Genomic DNA, 17301 nt, shown 5'->3' with positions numbered 1-17301 from the left:
TCCTCAGGACCTCTCTATCTGTAGCTGATTACCAGATAATGCTGTGTGTATGGTGTATTGTGCATTATATATTAGGGGTCTACCCGGGGAAGAGACGCTTGTCTGGTACTCTACATTTCTACACCTTGTTGTAGTTCGGGTTAGTAGTCGCCCTCACTGGGGTTTTACAATGACAAATATACAGGAACTTATCAGTAAAACCTTCAGGTTTGGAATAAAATTTACATAATTCAGATCCAGTCCATGATTTTCCTCAGTAGATTGGAGATTCTGAGACAATTTTATCCGACTCATCATCAGGTTGTAATATATTAATACCAATGTATGAAAAGATAGTAAACCCCTCATAAAGCGGCTAAAACCCAATCCACACCCTACACCACACGTCTCCCCTTCATATACTTCCAAACCTCCTCCTATCCCACAAATAACCAGTGCGCCTCCCATCCAGGATCATCCAGAAACCTCTCTCCACTGAATCCTCTATTACTATTAACTTTTGCTTAACTTTTATACAAATTCTGACACAATCCTCTTCCCCATCCCTGTCTGCAATGTATTATGTGACTAGTATATAGTGTGCTGGGATGTTAGTGCAGCATGTAGGATGATGTATAGTTTCACAACCAACATCTTAGTGGTTAAAAAAGTAACTTTAAACTATGCAGCAAAGTATGTTAGATATTCCCCCATATTAATACCAGGGAAAGGCTTTCCCTTTGTTGCCCAAGATCTGTATCTAAATACCCTTGACCAGGATAATACTACTTCCTGGAACCCCGGACACTTACAGGGAACAAAGGAGATGGTAAAAACAAATATCAGATAGGTGGAGAATTTTATTATTAAGACTCATTCCAATAAATTATTTACTTACCTGATTCATGGAGATGAAGCCGCCATCAGTTTCCATAAAGATGCTCGGAAAAATGGTTTCCCTTCATCCAATTTCCACTTCTGCCCCGAGATAGACCGATACTTCGTCATCTATGAACATTAATGGAGATTGAGTGATGTCCGTCCCATGGTCTGGATGCTCCTCACCATGACAACTGCCAGAGGTCAAATGCCAAGACTCCACACCAAGGACTGATGTGGTAGAGACGTTGCTGTTATGGACGTCTGCTGGACCAGATTCCTCAGCTGAATCGTTGTCCATTGAATCTGCTCCTTCAATTTCTGAGAAATCCTCCTTCCAGCATTCATCCTGAAACACCAACACCTCAGTGCATTTGCTCCTTTTCTTACAGTCTATGGCTAAGAGACCGCTCAACATTCTTAGTACGCCAGGTGGAAGTCTCCTCCATGGTGACAGTGGGTCCATTCTTCCACTGTTCTGCCACTCAACAAAATTACAGAATTCTTCATCAGTGGGATCTGCTGACTGCCACGGAGCGTCGCCGGTCAGCAAGTTGTATAGAAGAACCCCAAATGACCAGACGTCCAGAGACGAGTCGATGACTAACGGACTGTGGTCGGAAACTTGGCTCATCTCTGGCGCCATAAATGAGGTGGTGCCTGAACTTTTGATAGTTGTTAATCCCTTGACCTGCGAAAGTCCAAAGTCTGTAATTTTGATAAGGTGGCAGTCCTTATGGAACACCAGGATGTTCTCTGGTTTTATGTCTAGATGAACCAGCTCCTTACTCTCCATGAAGTCCAGGGCACTGGCGATCTGAACCGCGCATCTCTTTACGATGTCTTCTGGGAGTCCTTCCTAAAAAAAACATTGAGAAGGAAATTAAGTCAACACAATGGAAATAATACTACAGTCAGGAAGGAAATTTGGGGCTTGAGGTTATTCAGTGATTTCTACTTACATTAGGTGGAATCATTTCAAAAAGATCTCCGTGTGGTGCCAGCTCCTGGGTGTATCCGAAATAGTCTCCGGTCTTGAATCCAACGCCACTTATGCAAATAATATTGGGATGGGATGACAGGAAGAAGCATGTACTAACCTCCTTAAGGAAGGAGAACTTTGTAGTCTTCCTCCTATGCAGGAGCTTCATGGCCAATTCTTGACCTGTTAATAAAAAGAACACAATGAATTGTACATACATCATATAGGTCACCTATAGATCTTTCTTACCTGCCCTCCTGAAATGATTCCATTAAATATCATTAAATAATGTATCATGTCCTGTGAACCATTTGATACATTTGCCCCATTTCTACCATTTGTGCACAATCTTAATCCAATACATGGTAAGCACGATAAGGAAGATTTAGTAAATGTATCTAAACCATGGAGATTATTTCACACCATTATGTTGAGGTTTCTCTATAGCTATAATGATTGATCATTCACCACACTGACCTGTCTTCTTCTCCTTCACCATAAGAACATATCCATAGCCGCCGTGTCCAATTTCCCGGATTATTTGATATGTCTTCTGTAGATCTATCTTCTGCAGGTTCTGGGAGGCCACAGAGACCAGACCCTCCATGATGGAATGTACATTACCAGAAGCCATTGCGTCCTGTACAATGTATAGAAAATGTTATCATTGTCATTATGTTTTCCATTAATCTGACCTACACAAACCCAAGGCCCACATATACATGAAATCTCTAGCAATAATTAAAATAAAAATAAAACACATAAGCATCTTATAAGTGATTTGTCCCTATAGTAACATTAGCCCAACATAATATAGGAGAAACAAACAAAATAATATATAGCCGGTGATGAAAAGTAAAACAAAATTATTTTATAACCGTAAATAATTTTAAAGTAAATAAGAGAAGACATTATATTAGAAATTACCTTGGAGAAATCGATGGGAATATAGGAACAAAAGAAAAATCCTTCACCAATAGCGAAGTATCAGGTAGGTAGAAGTCGTCTCTGGAAGCAGAGGAGGTGACTGACCCGAGGAGGTGGGGACAGGTTTATATGGGGAGGGAGATGAAGAACAAGGGGCAATGAGCTCTCTGATTGGCTGAGAGACAATGGGCAAGTTTAATGTGTATTGAGAGAATTTACATTTCAATAGTGTTCTATAGGCTAAAGTCCAAGGAGATGTAAAGTGTGGGGGCTGAACCCTAGACAACCCCTTCCTTATAAATATATTATAGGAGGATTTAGGCTATGCTTTTATATTAAAAAAAAATATATATAGCTTTTATCAGTATAATAACCAATATATTACATACTACTCCTGGGACGGCCATGGGGTCGACATTCACCCCAGGTTAAACAACAACCCAATATTCTTAGGTACTGTTATATGTAGTGACATCGTTAATGTGTTTTGGTCTATATTATAGTCTATATTATAGTATAACTGTACATAGTATTAATATAAAAGTTTTCTATTTGTAGTGGAAGGAATATTTGATATTCTGGACATTTAAAATTAATCCGAGACTATTCACGCACTGCAGATTTGTTGTAAAAACTTTTTCACCATCCTCTAGATGTGAATGCGGCTCATAGAGATCTGTCATGTAAGAATCTATCCCTACCATTAGCTTCATTAATATATAGACAGTCTGCACTTTCCCATTACATTGGTTTCATTGATCTCCCGCTAATTTATCACATTTTAGTCACAATGTGATCTGTGAGATGAAGTTTCTGGATTAAATCTGTTATTTTTCTCTAATTCTCAAAATAATTTTTGGAGCTTATTGAAGAGATCAATGACACATCGGGAAATATATGACGCTCTAGATCTGTAGCTTTACCGTTCTCCCTCCTGTGCACAGGAGACCCCCATACCCCTATACCATCCGATACTACCACCACCACCGTATGACCTTAGTATAATGTGTATGGGCTCTATAACACTAGAAGATACCCAATGATTGATTGATCCCTGGGAAAGTGACCTATAGAACATCCCCTGCTGTATCCTCTACATAGTACAATGTCCTCACAGTAATGTAATATACAGATTATGTCTCATCCTTCTATTTCTAATAATGCAACTTTATACTTTAGGGGTTTATGTGTTATTGGGGTTTGTTTTGTACTTTGTGACACCATATACCACAATATAAAACTAACTTATAATTTAATTAAAAAAAAAAACCTTCAGCCTTTCCTTCTGCAGACATCTCCCCATTAGCAGCACAATGGCGGCTCCTCCGGGGTGGGGTGTGATCAGTATCGGGGGAGGCAGGGAGTTTCCCTCCTTTATTCCATCTCATTACCATGATAACCCCCCGATCCTGCTTCTATTGTCTCTGGAAGGAACCCTCACTTCTATACTGACTCCTCAGCCCAGCCCTACAGAGAGGCCTCCATGTATATCAATCACTATGTATACAGGTATATGAAGGCTCAGATTTATACTATCACATGTAGCAGAGCGGATGACGTTATGAAATAGTTAATGATGTGCTACATGAAAACTCACTCCATGATTTATTAGAAATCCTACGATAACCAATGAGCCGAAACGGTGATCTGTTATCCAGTAATATCATGTATATCTCCGGTTCTATGAAACTATAGGAAGAAATATTTCATCTCTATCTCTTATTCTTAACTTTATCTTCTATTTTTGTCATTTAATGAAAGTCTTAATGAAATAATTTTCTCATCTGGTTCTATAATCACTCCCGGAGCTCTGGCCTCTACAATGATTTGTATCTATAAGTCACTTCATGGTTATGAAGCCGTATCCTCATTCAAGAAGAAAACATTCATATCCTCTTTTTAGTTTTTTAAATAAAAAAAAAAATTGTCCTGTAAAATGTTTTACAGTCTCCAGTATCCTATAAAAAGTTTCCCTATATCTGCTACCCAGACAATGGAAAAATGTTAAACACAAAAAATTGAATATAATGACATCTCCTTATTATATTGTACATTTTCTGGAGTATTTATCATGCTATTAGGCTGGGTTCACACCGTGTTTTTGAAGTCATCTTTTTTCAACCGTTTTTGCAAAAACAGATGGCAAAACGGAAAGATTTTTGTGCAGCTGTTTTGATTTATTTTTTTTTTTTACGTCCATTATAAAATCATTAGTAATGATCCAGGAACATTTACTGCTGTTTGAGCTATGCACAGGTGTATTAACGATCCAGCCCATGTGCTGTGGTAACACAGGTGGGGAATAGGAGGCAATCTGCCTGGAACATTCCTAGTGAGGAGGAGGGTGGGGAGGAAGGACAGAGAGGGTGATCCAGCCTAATGCATATACAAATCTAAGACCCGTCCGTTAGACACAGCGCTGTAGGATTAAAACTTGTTTTTATGACAATAACTGCATCCCCTGCCGAACGGACCCCAGGACAGATCTTGGATTAAAAGCAGCTATCCGAAGGTACAAGTGGTGTGGGGGGTCATATTGTGGGTACAGAGTAGTTTTAAGTCCTCATTTACACATCCTGTAATCTATGGATCCGTATTTCCGAGCTCAGTTAGTGCACATTGAGATCTATTGGGCTATTCACACGATCAGTTGATTACGAGGACACAAACCAATCCTGAAGGACATGTCCTAGAACCAGATTGGTTTGTGGATTCTCTCATGGAAATCAATGGGATCCGCTATTTTATATGGACTGTAACCTTTGTTGCTATCACTATTTCCGGAAAAAATACGGATGAGTCATTAGTCACATGTTGAAAGGTTGTAATTCTAAAAACGAGATTTACAGAAATACAGATGCACTACAGATGACAAATCCGTAATTTTTGAGCTGATTGTACAGGTGAATAGTGGGAGATATCTACGAACATGAAAAAAAAAATACTGAATGTGTGCATAAGGCTTAAGGGTCCCATTATACGGCCTGATATTGAGGAGGAAGAGAACGCCGACCTGTCCGATCAGCATTTGCTTCTTCCTCACTCGCTGTCTGTGCTATTACACTTACCGACACCAAGAGGGGAGGAGCGGGGATAGACTGCCTGGACGATCTTTAGATCATCCAGGGGGCCCATAGAATATGGCAGCAGTCTGCTGCCACCGCTCCTGTTACACGTAGTTATGGGCAGCAGACAAGTCTCTATTATGATTGGGATTTTAGAACATGCTGAAAAACAACGATCATCAAACATTGTGCATGTCAGCTGATCATTGCCTTCCAACATGAGCAACGATTATCGTCCAGAATGGCAGGTAATCGGCCAAATACAGTCAATATTCGTTCCATGTAATAAGGCCCTAAAACTCAACAACTAAAAATAACTCATCTCCTTCAGTGTATCCCAAGATTTCTTATGTATTCTTATTCTATTCTTATGTATCATCCTATAGTTCAATCTGCACTTTGAGATTAATTGGAACCGTTGTCTTCAAAGAAACTTCCCAGTGTTTCCTTATATCATATTGCCGGGAGCAGTGTGGCCACATATGGAGGCCAATGGATGGAAGAATTGCTTCTGAGATTTTTGACATCATGCAGTTTTAACCCAAATTGGGGCAGATTTTTATACATCAATTTGATATTTTTTAAGGTAATACATACATGTTCTCATATATACAGGCAAATGCTTTTATGAATCAAGTGCAAGTTTTTATGCTATGCAGAAACTCAGTATTAGCCAAAATAATTGCACAAACCCAATGATTTATCTGCCCCATGATGTATATTACATGTATCAATCTGAGAATGATTATGAAGAATGTTATAAATTATTCAAATTACATATAAGAAAAAGTTGATTACCTTGAAGTTCCCTTTTACTAAAAAACAAGAAAGAATACGACTATGTACAAATATACTAAAATATACAAAATACAATAACTATAACAAGATTAATGAATATACTATAACGCAAAGCCATATTAGGTTGTGCTATAAATTGGGGTGAATGTCGCCCCCATGGCCATCCAATCATTGTCAATTTCTTGTAGGTAAAATCGAACATTTTTCAGAAAATTTGCACAAATATTAACATGAATGTAAAATCTGCAGAAAAAGCTAAATTAATTGGCCATGATAATCTGGAGACATTGGTATAGTAATGAGGCCCATCACCAGACCGCCATCTGAGGGAATCATTCAGAGACAATGAAGAGAAAAAACTGCCTGTTCACACTCCTCCTAATAACCGCATGTTACATCTCTATAGCTTGTAGCCACAGCCTAACACCCAATGTTAATTTGACATACAATAGAAGCAGGATCAGGGTGTTATCATGTTAATGAGATGGAATAAAGGAGGGAAATTTCCTGCTGTCTCTGATGCTGATAACACCCCACCCTGGAGGAGCCGCTATTGTGCTGCTAATGTGGTGGAATTCATGGGTGGTAAAGTAACATAATGTTACATGTCAAATTTGTTGTAGGAATGTTAAAGTGACTCCGTACCCACAATCTGACCCCCCAAACCACTTGTACCTTTGGATAGCTGCTTTTAATCCAAGATCTGTCCTGGGGTCCGTTTGGCAGGGGATGCCGTTATTGTCATAAAAACAACTTTTAATCCGGCAGCGCTTCGTCTAACGGCCGTGACTTACATTTGTATATGCATTAGGCTGGGACAACCTCTCTGTTCTTCCTACCCACCCTCCTCATCATTAGGAATACTCCAGGCAGATTGCTTCCTATTTGTCAGCTGTGTGAGCCTGGCACATGGGCTGGATCGATAATACACCTGTGCAAAGCTCAAACAGCAGTAAATGTTCCTGGAGTATACCTAATGATGATGAGGGTGGGGAGGAAGCACAGAGAGGGTGTGCCAGCCTAATGCATATACAAATGTAAGCCCCGGCCGTTAGACACAGCGCTGCAGGATTAAAAGTTGTTTTTATGACAATAACTGCATCCCCTGCTGAACGGACCCCAGGACAGATCTTGGATTAAAAGCAGTTTTCTGAAGGCACAAGTGGTTTGGGTGGGACAGAATGTGGGTACGGAGTCGCTTTAAAGCTATGAACGTGTTGTATATCTGTACATTGATATCTGTGACCCGGATTCAGGTCTATGAAACTATGAACAAATCTGCAGTGTGTGAACAGACTCTAAATTGTAAAAAAATCTTCATATTATCCAACTATTAAATGTAAAAGAGTTTAATAAATAAGTTCACCTTTACTACAAAAATGAAAATAGAAACATAAATTATAATACTATGTACATTTCTCTTATAATAAAGCTAAAAATACACTGTCCCGTCTCTATATATAACATCAATGGATATACATAAAATGCCAAGGAATATTGGGTTTTGTTATAACTTGGGGTGAATCTAGCCCCCATGGGCCTCCCAGGAGATTTTACAATATATTGGTTATTGCACAATTATTTGGCGAAAACTGCTTGGGGAAATAACTATGCTAGGGTATGAGTGGAGTGCTGCTGCACAATATGTAGCTAATATTAATCCCCAACCCCTTCGAACATAAACAAAAAAAAAAGTGAAACCAGGAGAAACGCTTTTATGAATCAAGCGCAAATTTTTACGCCATATACTTAGTATTAGCCAAATTAATAGCACAAACCCCACAATGCATCTGTCCCATAATGTATATTATAGGTATCAATCTGATAATGTAGTAATAATTAACATTCTTTATAATATTCAATTTACATATAAGAAATAGTTTATTATAATAAAGCTCCCTTCTACTACAAAACAAGAAAGACGAAGACTGTGTACATTTATACTATAATAGAATATAATAACTATCTACAACAAGCTTAAAGAATATACAAAAATACCAAGGCAAATTATGTTATTAATTGGGGTGAATGTTGCCCCCATGGCCATCCATCCATTCTGCATTTTTTTATAAAAAAAAAACTAAACTTTTTCTGAAAATTTAAACAGATTAAAAGAAATGTAAAATCTGCAGAAAAAGCTAAATTATTTGGCCATATTAATCTGGAGACATCGGTATACCAATGAGGCCGCCCATTACCAGACCACCATCTGTGTTATAAAGGAATAACTCAGAGACAATGAAGAGAAATGCTGCATGTAAACAACTGTTCACAGTCCTCCTAATAACCGCATGTTACATCTCTATAGCTTGTTGCCACACCCTAACAACCAATGGTAATTTGACAGACAATAGAAGCAGGATCGGGGTGTTATCATGTTAATGAGATGGAATAAAGGAGGAAAATAATTTTCTGCTGCCCAGATACTGATCACACCCCACCCTGGAGGAGCCGCCATTAGCACAATGCTGGCTCCTTCTGGGTGGGGTATGATCAGTATTAGCACACTAATGGAGGGAGAAATTCATTGAATATTAAGTGATATAATCTCACGTTTGCTGTAGAAATGTAATGGCCAAAAACCTGTGCTATAGCTGTACATGAATATCTGTGACTCGGATTCAGGTCTATGGAACTATGAACAAATCTGCAGTGTGTAAATAGACTAAATAGTACAAATTCTTCATATTATCCAAATATTACATGTAAAACTAATTACTAAGCTTACTTTTACTATAAAAAAGCAAAAAAGACAGAAAATCAATTTATCCTATAATATAGGTAACAATACAGCATCATGTCTATATATGACATTAATACATATACATAAAATACCTAGGAATATTGGAGTGTATCATAACTTGGGGTTAATGTCGCCCCCATGGCCATCCCAGGATATTTTACAATATCACTTATTAATCCAATAAAAGTGATATTTTTATGCCATAAAATATAATTTTAATTAAAAAAAATCTTAAAACATTACAACTTTTCTCATACTTAAATTTTATTTCATATTTTTGTTTTATTATACAAGTTCTCAGGATACGCCCCCTATTCCTTATTTGTAGAGGGAAAGTTTGTCCAGTTTTCAGTCTTAACACTTTACATCTCCTTAGACTTCAATCTGTAGAACACTATTGAAATGTAAATTCCCTCAATACACATTAATCTTGCCCATTGTCTCTCAGCCAATCAGAGAGATCATTGCCCCTTGTTCTTCCTCTCCCTTTCCCATATAAACCTGTCCCCACCTCCTCTGGTCAGTCACCTCCTCTGCTTCCAGAGACTACTTCTACCTCCCTGACACTTCGCTTTTGGTAGAGGATTTTTATTTCGTTATTTCGTTCCTCATTCATCATCGATTTTCTCCAAGGTAATTTCTAATCTCCTGTCTTATTTACTATGAAACTATTATTATTTTCATCAGTCACCATATACATTATATTTATAGATATTATTTCATTTAATTTCTTTTATTATGGATGATTCCTTTTGTTTTATTCTATAAATTAGAAATTCTTAGAACTGAATATTCCGGAATGTATACATGTATATTATTTATTTACTACATTGGATTTATTGAGTTCTGTAGAACTATTAGAGTTAAATTCCTATGAAAGTCATGTAAAGTGAGTATGGACAATGTCTATTGGTAGTTTGATGGCATAAGGTATACTTCACATTCAGTATTCGTTATGCCTGGATGAAGCATGAGGCCAAACCAATGACATTATACGTAGTCTGTATAGATATTTGGGTTACCAGGATCACGTAGATGAATATAATGGCCTCCATTTCTAAGTTTGTTGCATATACAGGCTGTACATTGGTATATAAAGATAGAAAATTCTTATTTTTGTATAAGTTTAACTTTAGTTTCTGTAGGTCGGGTAACTCTTGTAAAGGGAAAGTATAGAAATGATGATCATAAAAAAATTTCTACTTTTCCAGGACTCAATGGCTTCCAGCAGGCAAAATGTTCAGGACATCCTGGATGAGCTCATCTCCGTGGCCTCCCAGCGTCTGCAGGAGATGGATGTAGAAAACACCTACCATCTTGTCCAGGAGCTTGGACAGGGTGGCTTTGGGTCTGTACTCATGGTGATACAGAAGGAAACAGGTAAGTGTGGTCAATGATCCATCATTATAGCTATGGAATAGTCTGATGGTCATCGCAGGACACAATCTCCATGGTTTACATACAATAGGGGAGATTCAGGAATAGTGGATGTATTTACCAGGATGTATGGGATTAGGATTCTGCAACGGTTTTCAAAATGGTTCTCAGTAAGATAATGTCTGTTTCACGATACTTTGAAATCAGTGGGGAAGAGAAGGTCAAAGAGAGACCAGAAAGGTCCACAGAATAGTTTTACAACTTTCATAAATCTGATTGGACAATATGAAGAACTCATTGTGTTCTTTTCATTAACAGCTCAACCAATGGCCATGAAGCTCTTGCATAGGAAGAAGACAACTGAATCCTCCTTCCTTAAGGAGATCAGCATCGCCTACTTCCTCTCATCCCATCCCAATATTATCGGAATATATGGTATCGCCTTCAGGACCAACGACTTCTTTGGCTACACCCAGGATCTGGCGACATATGGAAATCTCCGCTCCCTGATTCCACCCAATGTAAGTAGAAATCCATGAATTACCTTGAGCCCTACATTCCCTATGTCCTCTCTTCCTGTAGTCATATTTCCATTGTGTTGATGTCATTTATTCCTTTTTCAGGAAGGACTCCCAGAAGACGTGGTAAAGAATTGCGCTTTTCAGATCTCCAGTGCCCTGGACTTTATGGAGAGTAAAGGACTTGTACATCTTGACATTAAGCCAGAAAACATCCTGGTGTTCTATGAGGACTGCCACCTTTTCAAAATTACTGACTTTGGACTTTCGCAGGTCAAGGGATCAATGACCGTCAGAAGGACGGGCACTAAATCATACATGGCGCCAGAGATCAGGCAACTTACTAAGCAAAAGCCATTGGTTATCGACCCCTCTCTGGACGTCTGGTCCTTTGGTGTTGTCCTTTACATCTTGCTGACAGGGACCTCTCCATGGAAGTCAGCAGATCCCACCGACCAGGAATATTGTAATTTTGTTGAGTGGCAGAACAATTTTGGAAGGATGGACCCACCGTCACAATGGAGGAGACTGTCACCTGAGGTACATACAATGTTGAGCGGTCTCTTAGCCATAGACTCTAATAGGAGGAGTAAATGTACTGCGGTGCTGATGTTTTTGGGGGAATACTGGAAAGAGAGTTTCTCAGAATCAACGGACAGCTCTGAAGCTAACATTCATCTGTGGAGCCGTAGTCACTTTTTGTCCCTCCCACCAGTGTTTCCTTCATCTGAAATCCTATTACAGAATATTACTATTTGACCCCTGACAATTCCGAGGGTGAGGAGCATCCAGATCATAGGACGGACATCATCCAATATCCATCAGTGCCGGGGGGGTTGAGATGGAAATTGGATGAAGGGAAACCATTCTTCCAAATCTTTCATGGAAACAGTAGGGGGCTTACTCTCCATGAGTCAGGTAAGAAAATAATTTATTGTAATGTGTAATAAATATATCTGATATTTGTGTTTTCCGTCATTCTTCTTTTTCCTTGCATGTGTCCTGGGTGCCAAGCGGCAGCTCTGTCTACTTGTTCTTGGGTTTTTAGATCTTAGGCAGCAGTGAAGTGAAACCTTTCCATTGGTTGTAATATATGAGTGTTTGTAATGACTTTTCTGCATAAGGCCAGGTTCACACTATGTAAAAACAACAGCCATTGTTTTTACATAGTGAAACTGGCCTAAAGTTACTTTTTAAACTAGCTTTTTCCACTGTAAGCCCCCAGTAGATGAGAGAAAAGCACAGATTTTCCTACACTACACATCATACCACATGCTACACTAACACACCTGCACATTATATACCGGTCACATAAAAATACATTGTATATGAGGGATGGGGAGCAGGAAAGAGGGTCAGAATTTGTATAAAACACTTTAGACAAAAAGAGGTTTCAGTGGGCAGATGTTTCAGTGTTGTAGGAGAACTGACTAAATCTGTCTTTTTATTCTGTGTTCCAGTTGGGGGGAGCGGCTGCCGCTACTTGGTCGTGCCCTCCACCCCTCCCACCCAGGTGGTTATTATATTTGCCAGTATTAGTTGGGTTCTGCATGCCCAGAGCATAGGCTTATTATATGTCATGGAGAGGTGATAGTACAGTGTAGGGTCCATCCCGGCATGAGGCCACCTTATCGTGGTGGGATGGTTTACACTATTTGCAAATAGTAACTAAGAGCCTCATTATTTTTATAGAGATTTATTTTAGCAGTTGGGGGGGCTGCTGCTTTTAGTGATTTTTCATATCTGTATTGGGTCTGTGTCTTGTCATTAGTGGTGAGCTGTTGCATTTTGTATATTAGCAGAGTGTAAAACACGGGTAGGGCTGTATACAGATGAGAGAGGAGATATAGGGAGGTGCAGCACTGTGGAGAGCTTTGTGGGTGAGCAGGAGGAGTTTGTATTGTATTCTGTGCTGTATAGGGAGCCAATGTAGTGACTGGCACAGGGGGGAGGCATCTGTATAGCGGCTGGCACAGGGGGAAGGCATCAGTATAGCGGCTGGCACAGGGTGGAGGCATCAGTATAGCGGCTGGATAGGGAGATCGGCCTGGCTGCTGCACTAAGAACGGACTGGAGAGGGGAGAGGTTAGAGAAGGGAAGGCAGATAAGTAAAGAAATACAGTAGTCTAGACGGGATTCAAGAGAGGAAATAAAAAAAAGTTTGGTTTTACTAAGATTGAGTTGTAGGAATCGGGAGGCCATAACATTAGAGACGGCAGACAGACAGTTACTGGTGTTCTGTAGGAGTGCGGGGATGATATCACGGGAGGGGGTATATAACTGGGTGATATCACGGGAGGGGGTATATAGCTGGGTGATATCACAGGAGGGGGTATATAACTGGGTGATATCACGGGAGGAGGTATATAGCTGGGTGATATCACCGGAGGAGGTATATAGCTGGGTGATATCACAGGAGGAGGTATATAGCTGGGTGATATCACAGGAGGAGGTATATAGCTGGGTGATATCACAGGAGGGGGTATATAGCTGGGTGATATCACAGGAGGGGGTATATAGCTGGGTGATATCACAGGAGGGGGTATATAGCTGGGTGATATCACCGGAGGAGGTATATAGCTGGGTGATATCACAGGAGGAGGTATATAGCTGGGTGATATCACAGGAGGAGGTATATAGCTGGGTGATCTCACAGGAGGAGGTATATAGCTGGGTGATCTCATGGGATAAGGTATATAGCTGGTATCATCAGTATAGAGATGGTACTGAAAAGAGCAGAGTCCTTGAGGCGGATAGAGTGGAGCGTGGAGAGGAGGAGCTGGGGGTTTACAGTGTCACATGCTTCTGAGACATCCAGGAGAATGAGCAGAGAGCGGTCACCATTAGATTTAGCAGTGAGGAAATCATTAGTGACTTTAGTTATTGCAGTTTCTGTAAAATGGAGAGGACGGAAACCGGAGTGAAGGGGTCAGGAAAAGAGTTATCAGCGACGGCGGGCTAGAAGGGAGAAGAATAGCCATTCCAACAGTTTCGAGATAAGACAAGTGGAAAGTTGGATGTACAGAAATAATAAGACCAGTAATTTTTGCAGCTTTTCTGCCCGATACATCCTGCAGGGGAGATTTCTAGTATAATTTCTCTGTCAGTTTTACCCCAGACTGATCCTTTATGGATATTACGTAATACATTGTGCATTTCCTTGATGATCTTTCTTCTTCTGTTTTTCAGGTGCTGCTTTGGTTTAATGTAATTGTTTTTTAGGTCATTAAATAAAGAGACTTATGTTTATGGACATGTAGCATCTTCTGTGTCTAGTCTCATGTCTTCCATATAGTGGGGAATGTCAAGTTCCTAATTCCCATAAAAAATCACCAGCACTAAGTCTTACTCTGCCGTGACGTCCCTGTTTGGAGATGGTCAAATCAGTCAAATTTGTTTTGTGAGAACAACAAATATTCGGTCTGATTTGTGAATATTAGCGAATCTCATGCAAACAAGTCTCAGCTATTTTTAAAATAAAAAAATAATCAATTTTCACCCAGGACAGCAGTGGACTTTGGTTGATCAAAGGTGTAAAATCTATAAACTTTCTAATAAAACCATTTAACATGTTCCAATCCCTTTTCAAGTACCCTTTCACCTCCCCTTATGTGCAACCTTTGTATCCTGTTAGTTTTAGTTGTACCAATAAGTGTCAAGTTAATTTGGATTTAACTACATTGTCCTCTAAGCGTCTTAAGAAGTTTGGCCCTTTTCAAGGTTTGGCCTTTGGAAGCTGGAAAGGTAGCAGTCAAGTGGTTGGAAATGGTGGAGAATGGGGTCATGATAATGGCTGGAGATAAGCGAAGCAGCCGAAAATTCGTTTCGCAAGGTTCGCAAATTTTGGGTCAGATTTGATAATATTCACAATCGAATGCAAAGAAATCTCATGGAAAGAGCCAAATTATAGTAGCTGCAATAGTAGGACTACTATAGAGTAGCAATTTTTTCAACACATGTCAGAGTCAAAAATTGGAAAAAAACAATTTAATAAAAATGTCAACCAACCAGTCAATCAAAAATTGCAGCCGTGTAATAACAATTTTCTTCCAGGACAGCAGTGGATATTGGTAAATGAGCAGGATAAAATTACACTTTCTCTCAGGACAGCAGTGGACATTGGTGGACCAGCGGCATCAAATCAGAGACTCTGGGGGGAATGCTAGACTCACCATGACCTCTCCTGCTGACGCCCCGGCAAGCGAAATTGGTTTTGAGACACCACAGGAGAGGGGGCAGAGGAAACATCCTGACCTTCCTATGGAATAGTGGTGGCATTCTTCTGGGACGATGCTTCAGTTGACTGATGTCTCTGGGATTGGCTGCTGCCTTCCGTGAAGCTTGAACTTTAAAAGGATCCAGTCAACAATCCCAGCCTGGCTGGTGTTCACCTGCCCACAAGGTGTAACTGGTAGCTGAGGCCTTCCTCCAATATGGTTAGGATCACCCCTACCATGACTTCCACTGGCACCGCCACCTTGGCAACTGACACTGCCCATACCCTGAGAAGAGCCTGATATTTTTGTGCTTGGACATATTGCTGGTAGTTTGTTTTCTCTTCTAACCCTATGATGGCACCGCTGGAGAGGACCACCACCTACTCCCATTGGAAAGGAAGCAGGATCACTGGATCTTTTAAAGAAGCAAAACGCCTACCAGCACCAGTTACTATTTCCTGTCCCAAGGGAGCAGGATTGAGGGGAGGTATTCCTGTCTCCTCTCCTGTGGATCATTGGATTGAAGCAGGGCATTGGGGAAGGCCAACACAAGGTTCACTCACCGGCATCCCGGGCGGCATAAGTCTCAGCTGTGAGCCATGGCCCCATCTGGTTCCTGCCCCTGCACCTCCCTTAGAAAGGGTCCCTACTTCTTTGCTGGCCCCTCCGGATTGAAGTCGCAGTGTCTTTTCCCTTCACTCTGCCAGCTGGCACGCACTGGTGGAGGGGTGGCAGGGCAGCGTGACTTAATGGGGGATTCCCAGGGAGGTGTGACTTACACCAGGCCATGTTCTGCAGCGCCCGTCAGGGGGAGGATGACATCCAGGCAGCAGGAGTCTGAGCCGCAGCGATGTGGTGGGGGGAGGGTGTGGCCAGCTGGTTCAGTCAGTTTTGGTGCCAAAATCAAAAGTCCAGCAGAGGCTCAGTGGCATAGAGGGCTCTAAGCCCTAAGCAGTAAATTCCTTATGCTGTGTGCCTATCCAGGCTTCCCTGACCCTTCATCCCACAGTTGAGCCTGCTTCAGCTGCTCCTCCTGCTACACCTCACATTGAGATATCTGGGCCTAGCGGACCCACCCCTCCTTCTCCTTATATTAAAGAGCAGAAACAGTTGTCAGGCTTAGAGGAACCGTGAGAACTGATCTCCGACCTAGAAAGCTCAACAAAGTAATCCGCCAGACCTCTCCTGGCTACGGAGTTGCCGACTCGATGGTGTGAGCTGTAAGACAGACTATGGAAATTGAGGAGACTCCCCAACCCAAGTCCATTCAAGATGTTATGTTTGAGGGATTGGCTCCTAAGAAAAATCTGTTATTTCTACAGCATAAGAGAAAGTATAATTTCAGGCAGGAAGACTGAGTCTTGAGAAGGGGCACCTCTGCGGTAGCATACATAAACTATCAGGCGGACTCAAGATGTCAGGAGCTCATGAGGCTGAGCCACTTCATCTTCAGATTGGCGGAACCCCATCTTCTTGCCCTGTCGGCTCCTCCATCTGAGAGGAGTGGAGAGCTCCAAAACAGACTTCCTAAGCGGACATCAGGCCAACCCGGGGCAGTGGGAGTTCTGCCAGGTGGTGTTCCTACAGATTTGTCATCTCTAGGGAACTACAACAATAGACTTGTTTTCCACTCCCACTGCACAACCATGGGGTGAGGGTCTCCTGTACCTTTCCCACCTATCAGACTGTTACCATGGGTTATTCGGAACATCAAGCAGGACAAGGTTCATATCATCCTCATAGCACCCTTCTGGCCGAGAAGGGTATGGTTTTCCTGGCTGAGGAAAATGTCGGTGTTGGGTCCTTGGACCTCCTC

The 17301-nt window shown here is 40.9% G+C and overlaps 1 protein-coding gene across 1 annotated transcript; it reads right to left on the bottom strand.

Moving 5' to 3' along the window:
* Window positions 1-940: 940 nt before the first annotated feature.
* On the bottom strand, window positions 941-2474 carry LOC138786607 (serine/threonine-protein kinase SBK1-like). Its single transcript, XM_069963588.1, has 3 exons — window positions 2318-2474; window positions 1821-2023; window positions 941-1717 (listed from the first exon to the last, which is right to left on the bottom strand). Exons 1-3 carry the CDS (start codon window positions 2472-2474, stop codon window positions 941-943), a joined length of 1137 nt encoding a protein of 378 aa, XP_069819689.1.
* Between the last annotated feature and the right edge of the window lie 14827 nt (window positions 2475-17301).

Source organism: Dendropsophus ebraccatus, chromosome 3 (genome assembly GCF_027789765.1).
Source record: "Dendropsophus ebraccatus isolate aDenEbr1 chromosome 3, aDenEbr1.pat, whole genome shotgun sequence".
NCBI lineage: Eukaryota > Metazoa > Chordata > Amphibia > Anura > Hylidae > Dendropsophus > Dendropsophus ebraccatus.
The sequence above is the reverse complement of the archived record's forward strand: the minus strand, read 5'-3'. Positions and strand labels throughout refer to the sequence as shown.

Bases quoted from the DNA above. Each gene is read 5' to 3' on its own strand.
- LOC138786607 (XM_069963588.1), bottom strand. From the start codon at position 2,474: ATGGCTTCTGGTAATGTACATTCCATCATGGAGGGTCTGGTCTCTGTG. The intron at 2,024-2,317 runs GTCAGTGTGGTG...TTTTATTAACAG, and splicing joins GGTGAAGGAGAAGAAGACAG to GTCAAGAATTGGCCATGAAG. The intron at 1,718-1,820 runs GTAAGTAGAAAT...TGTTTTTTTTAG, and splicing joins TTGAAATGATTCCACCTAAT to GAAGGACTCCCAGAAGACAT.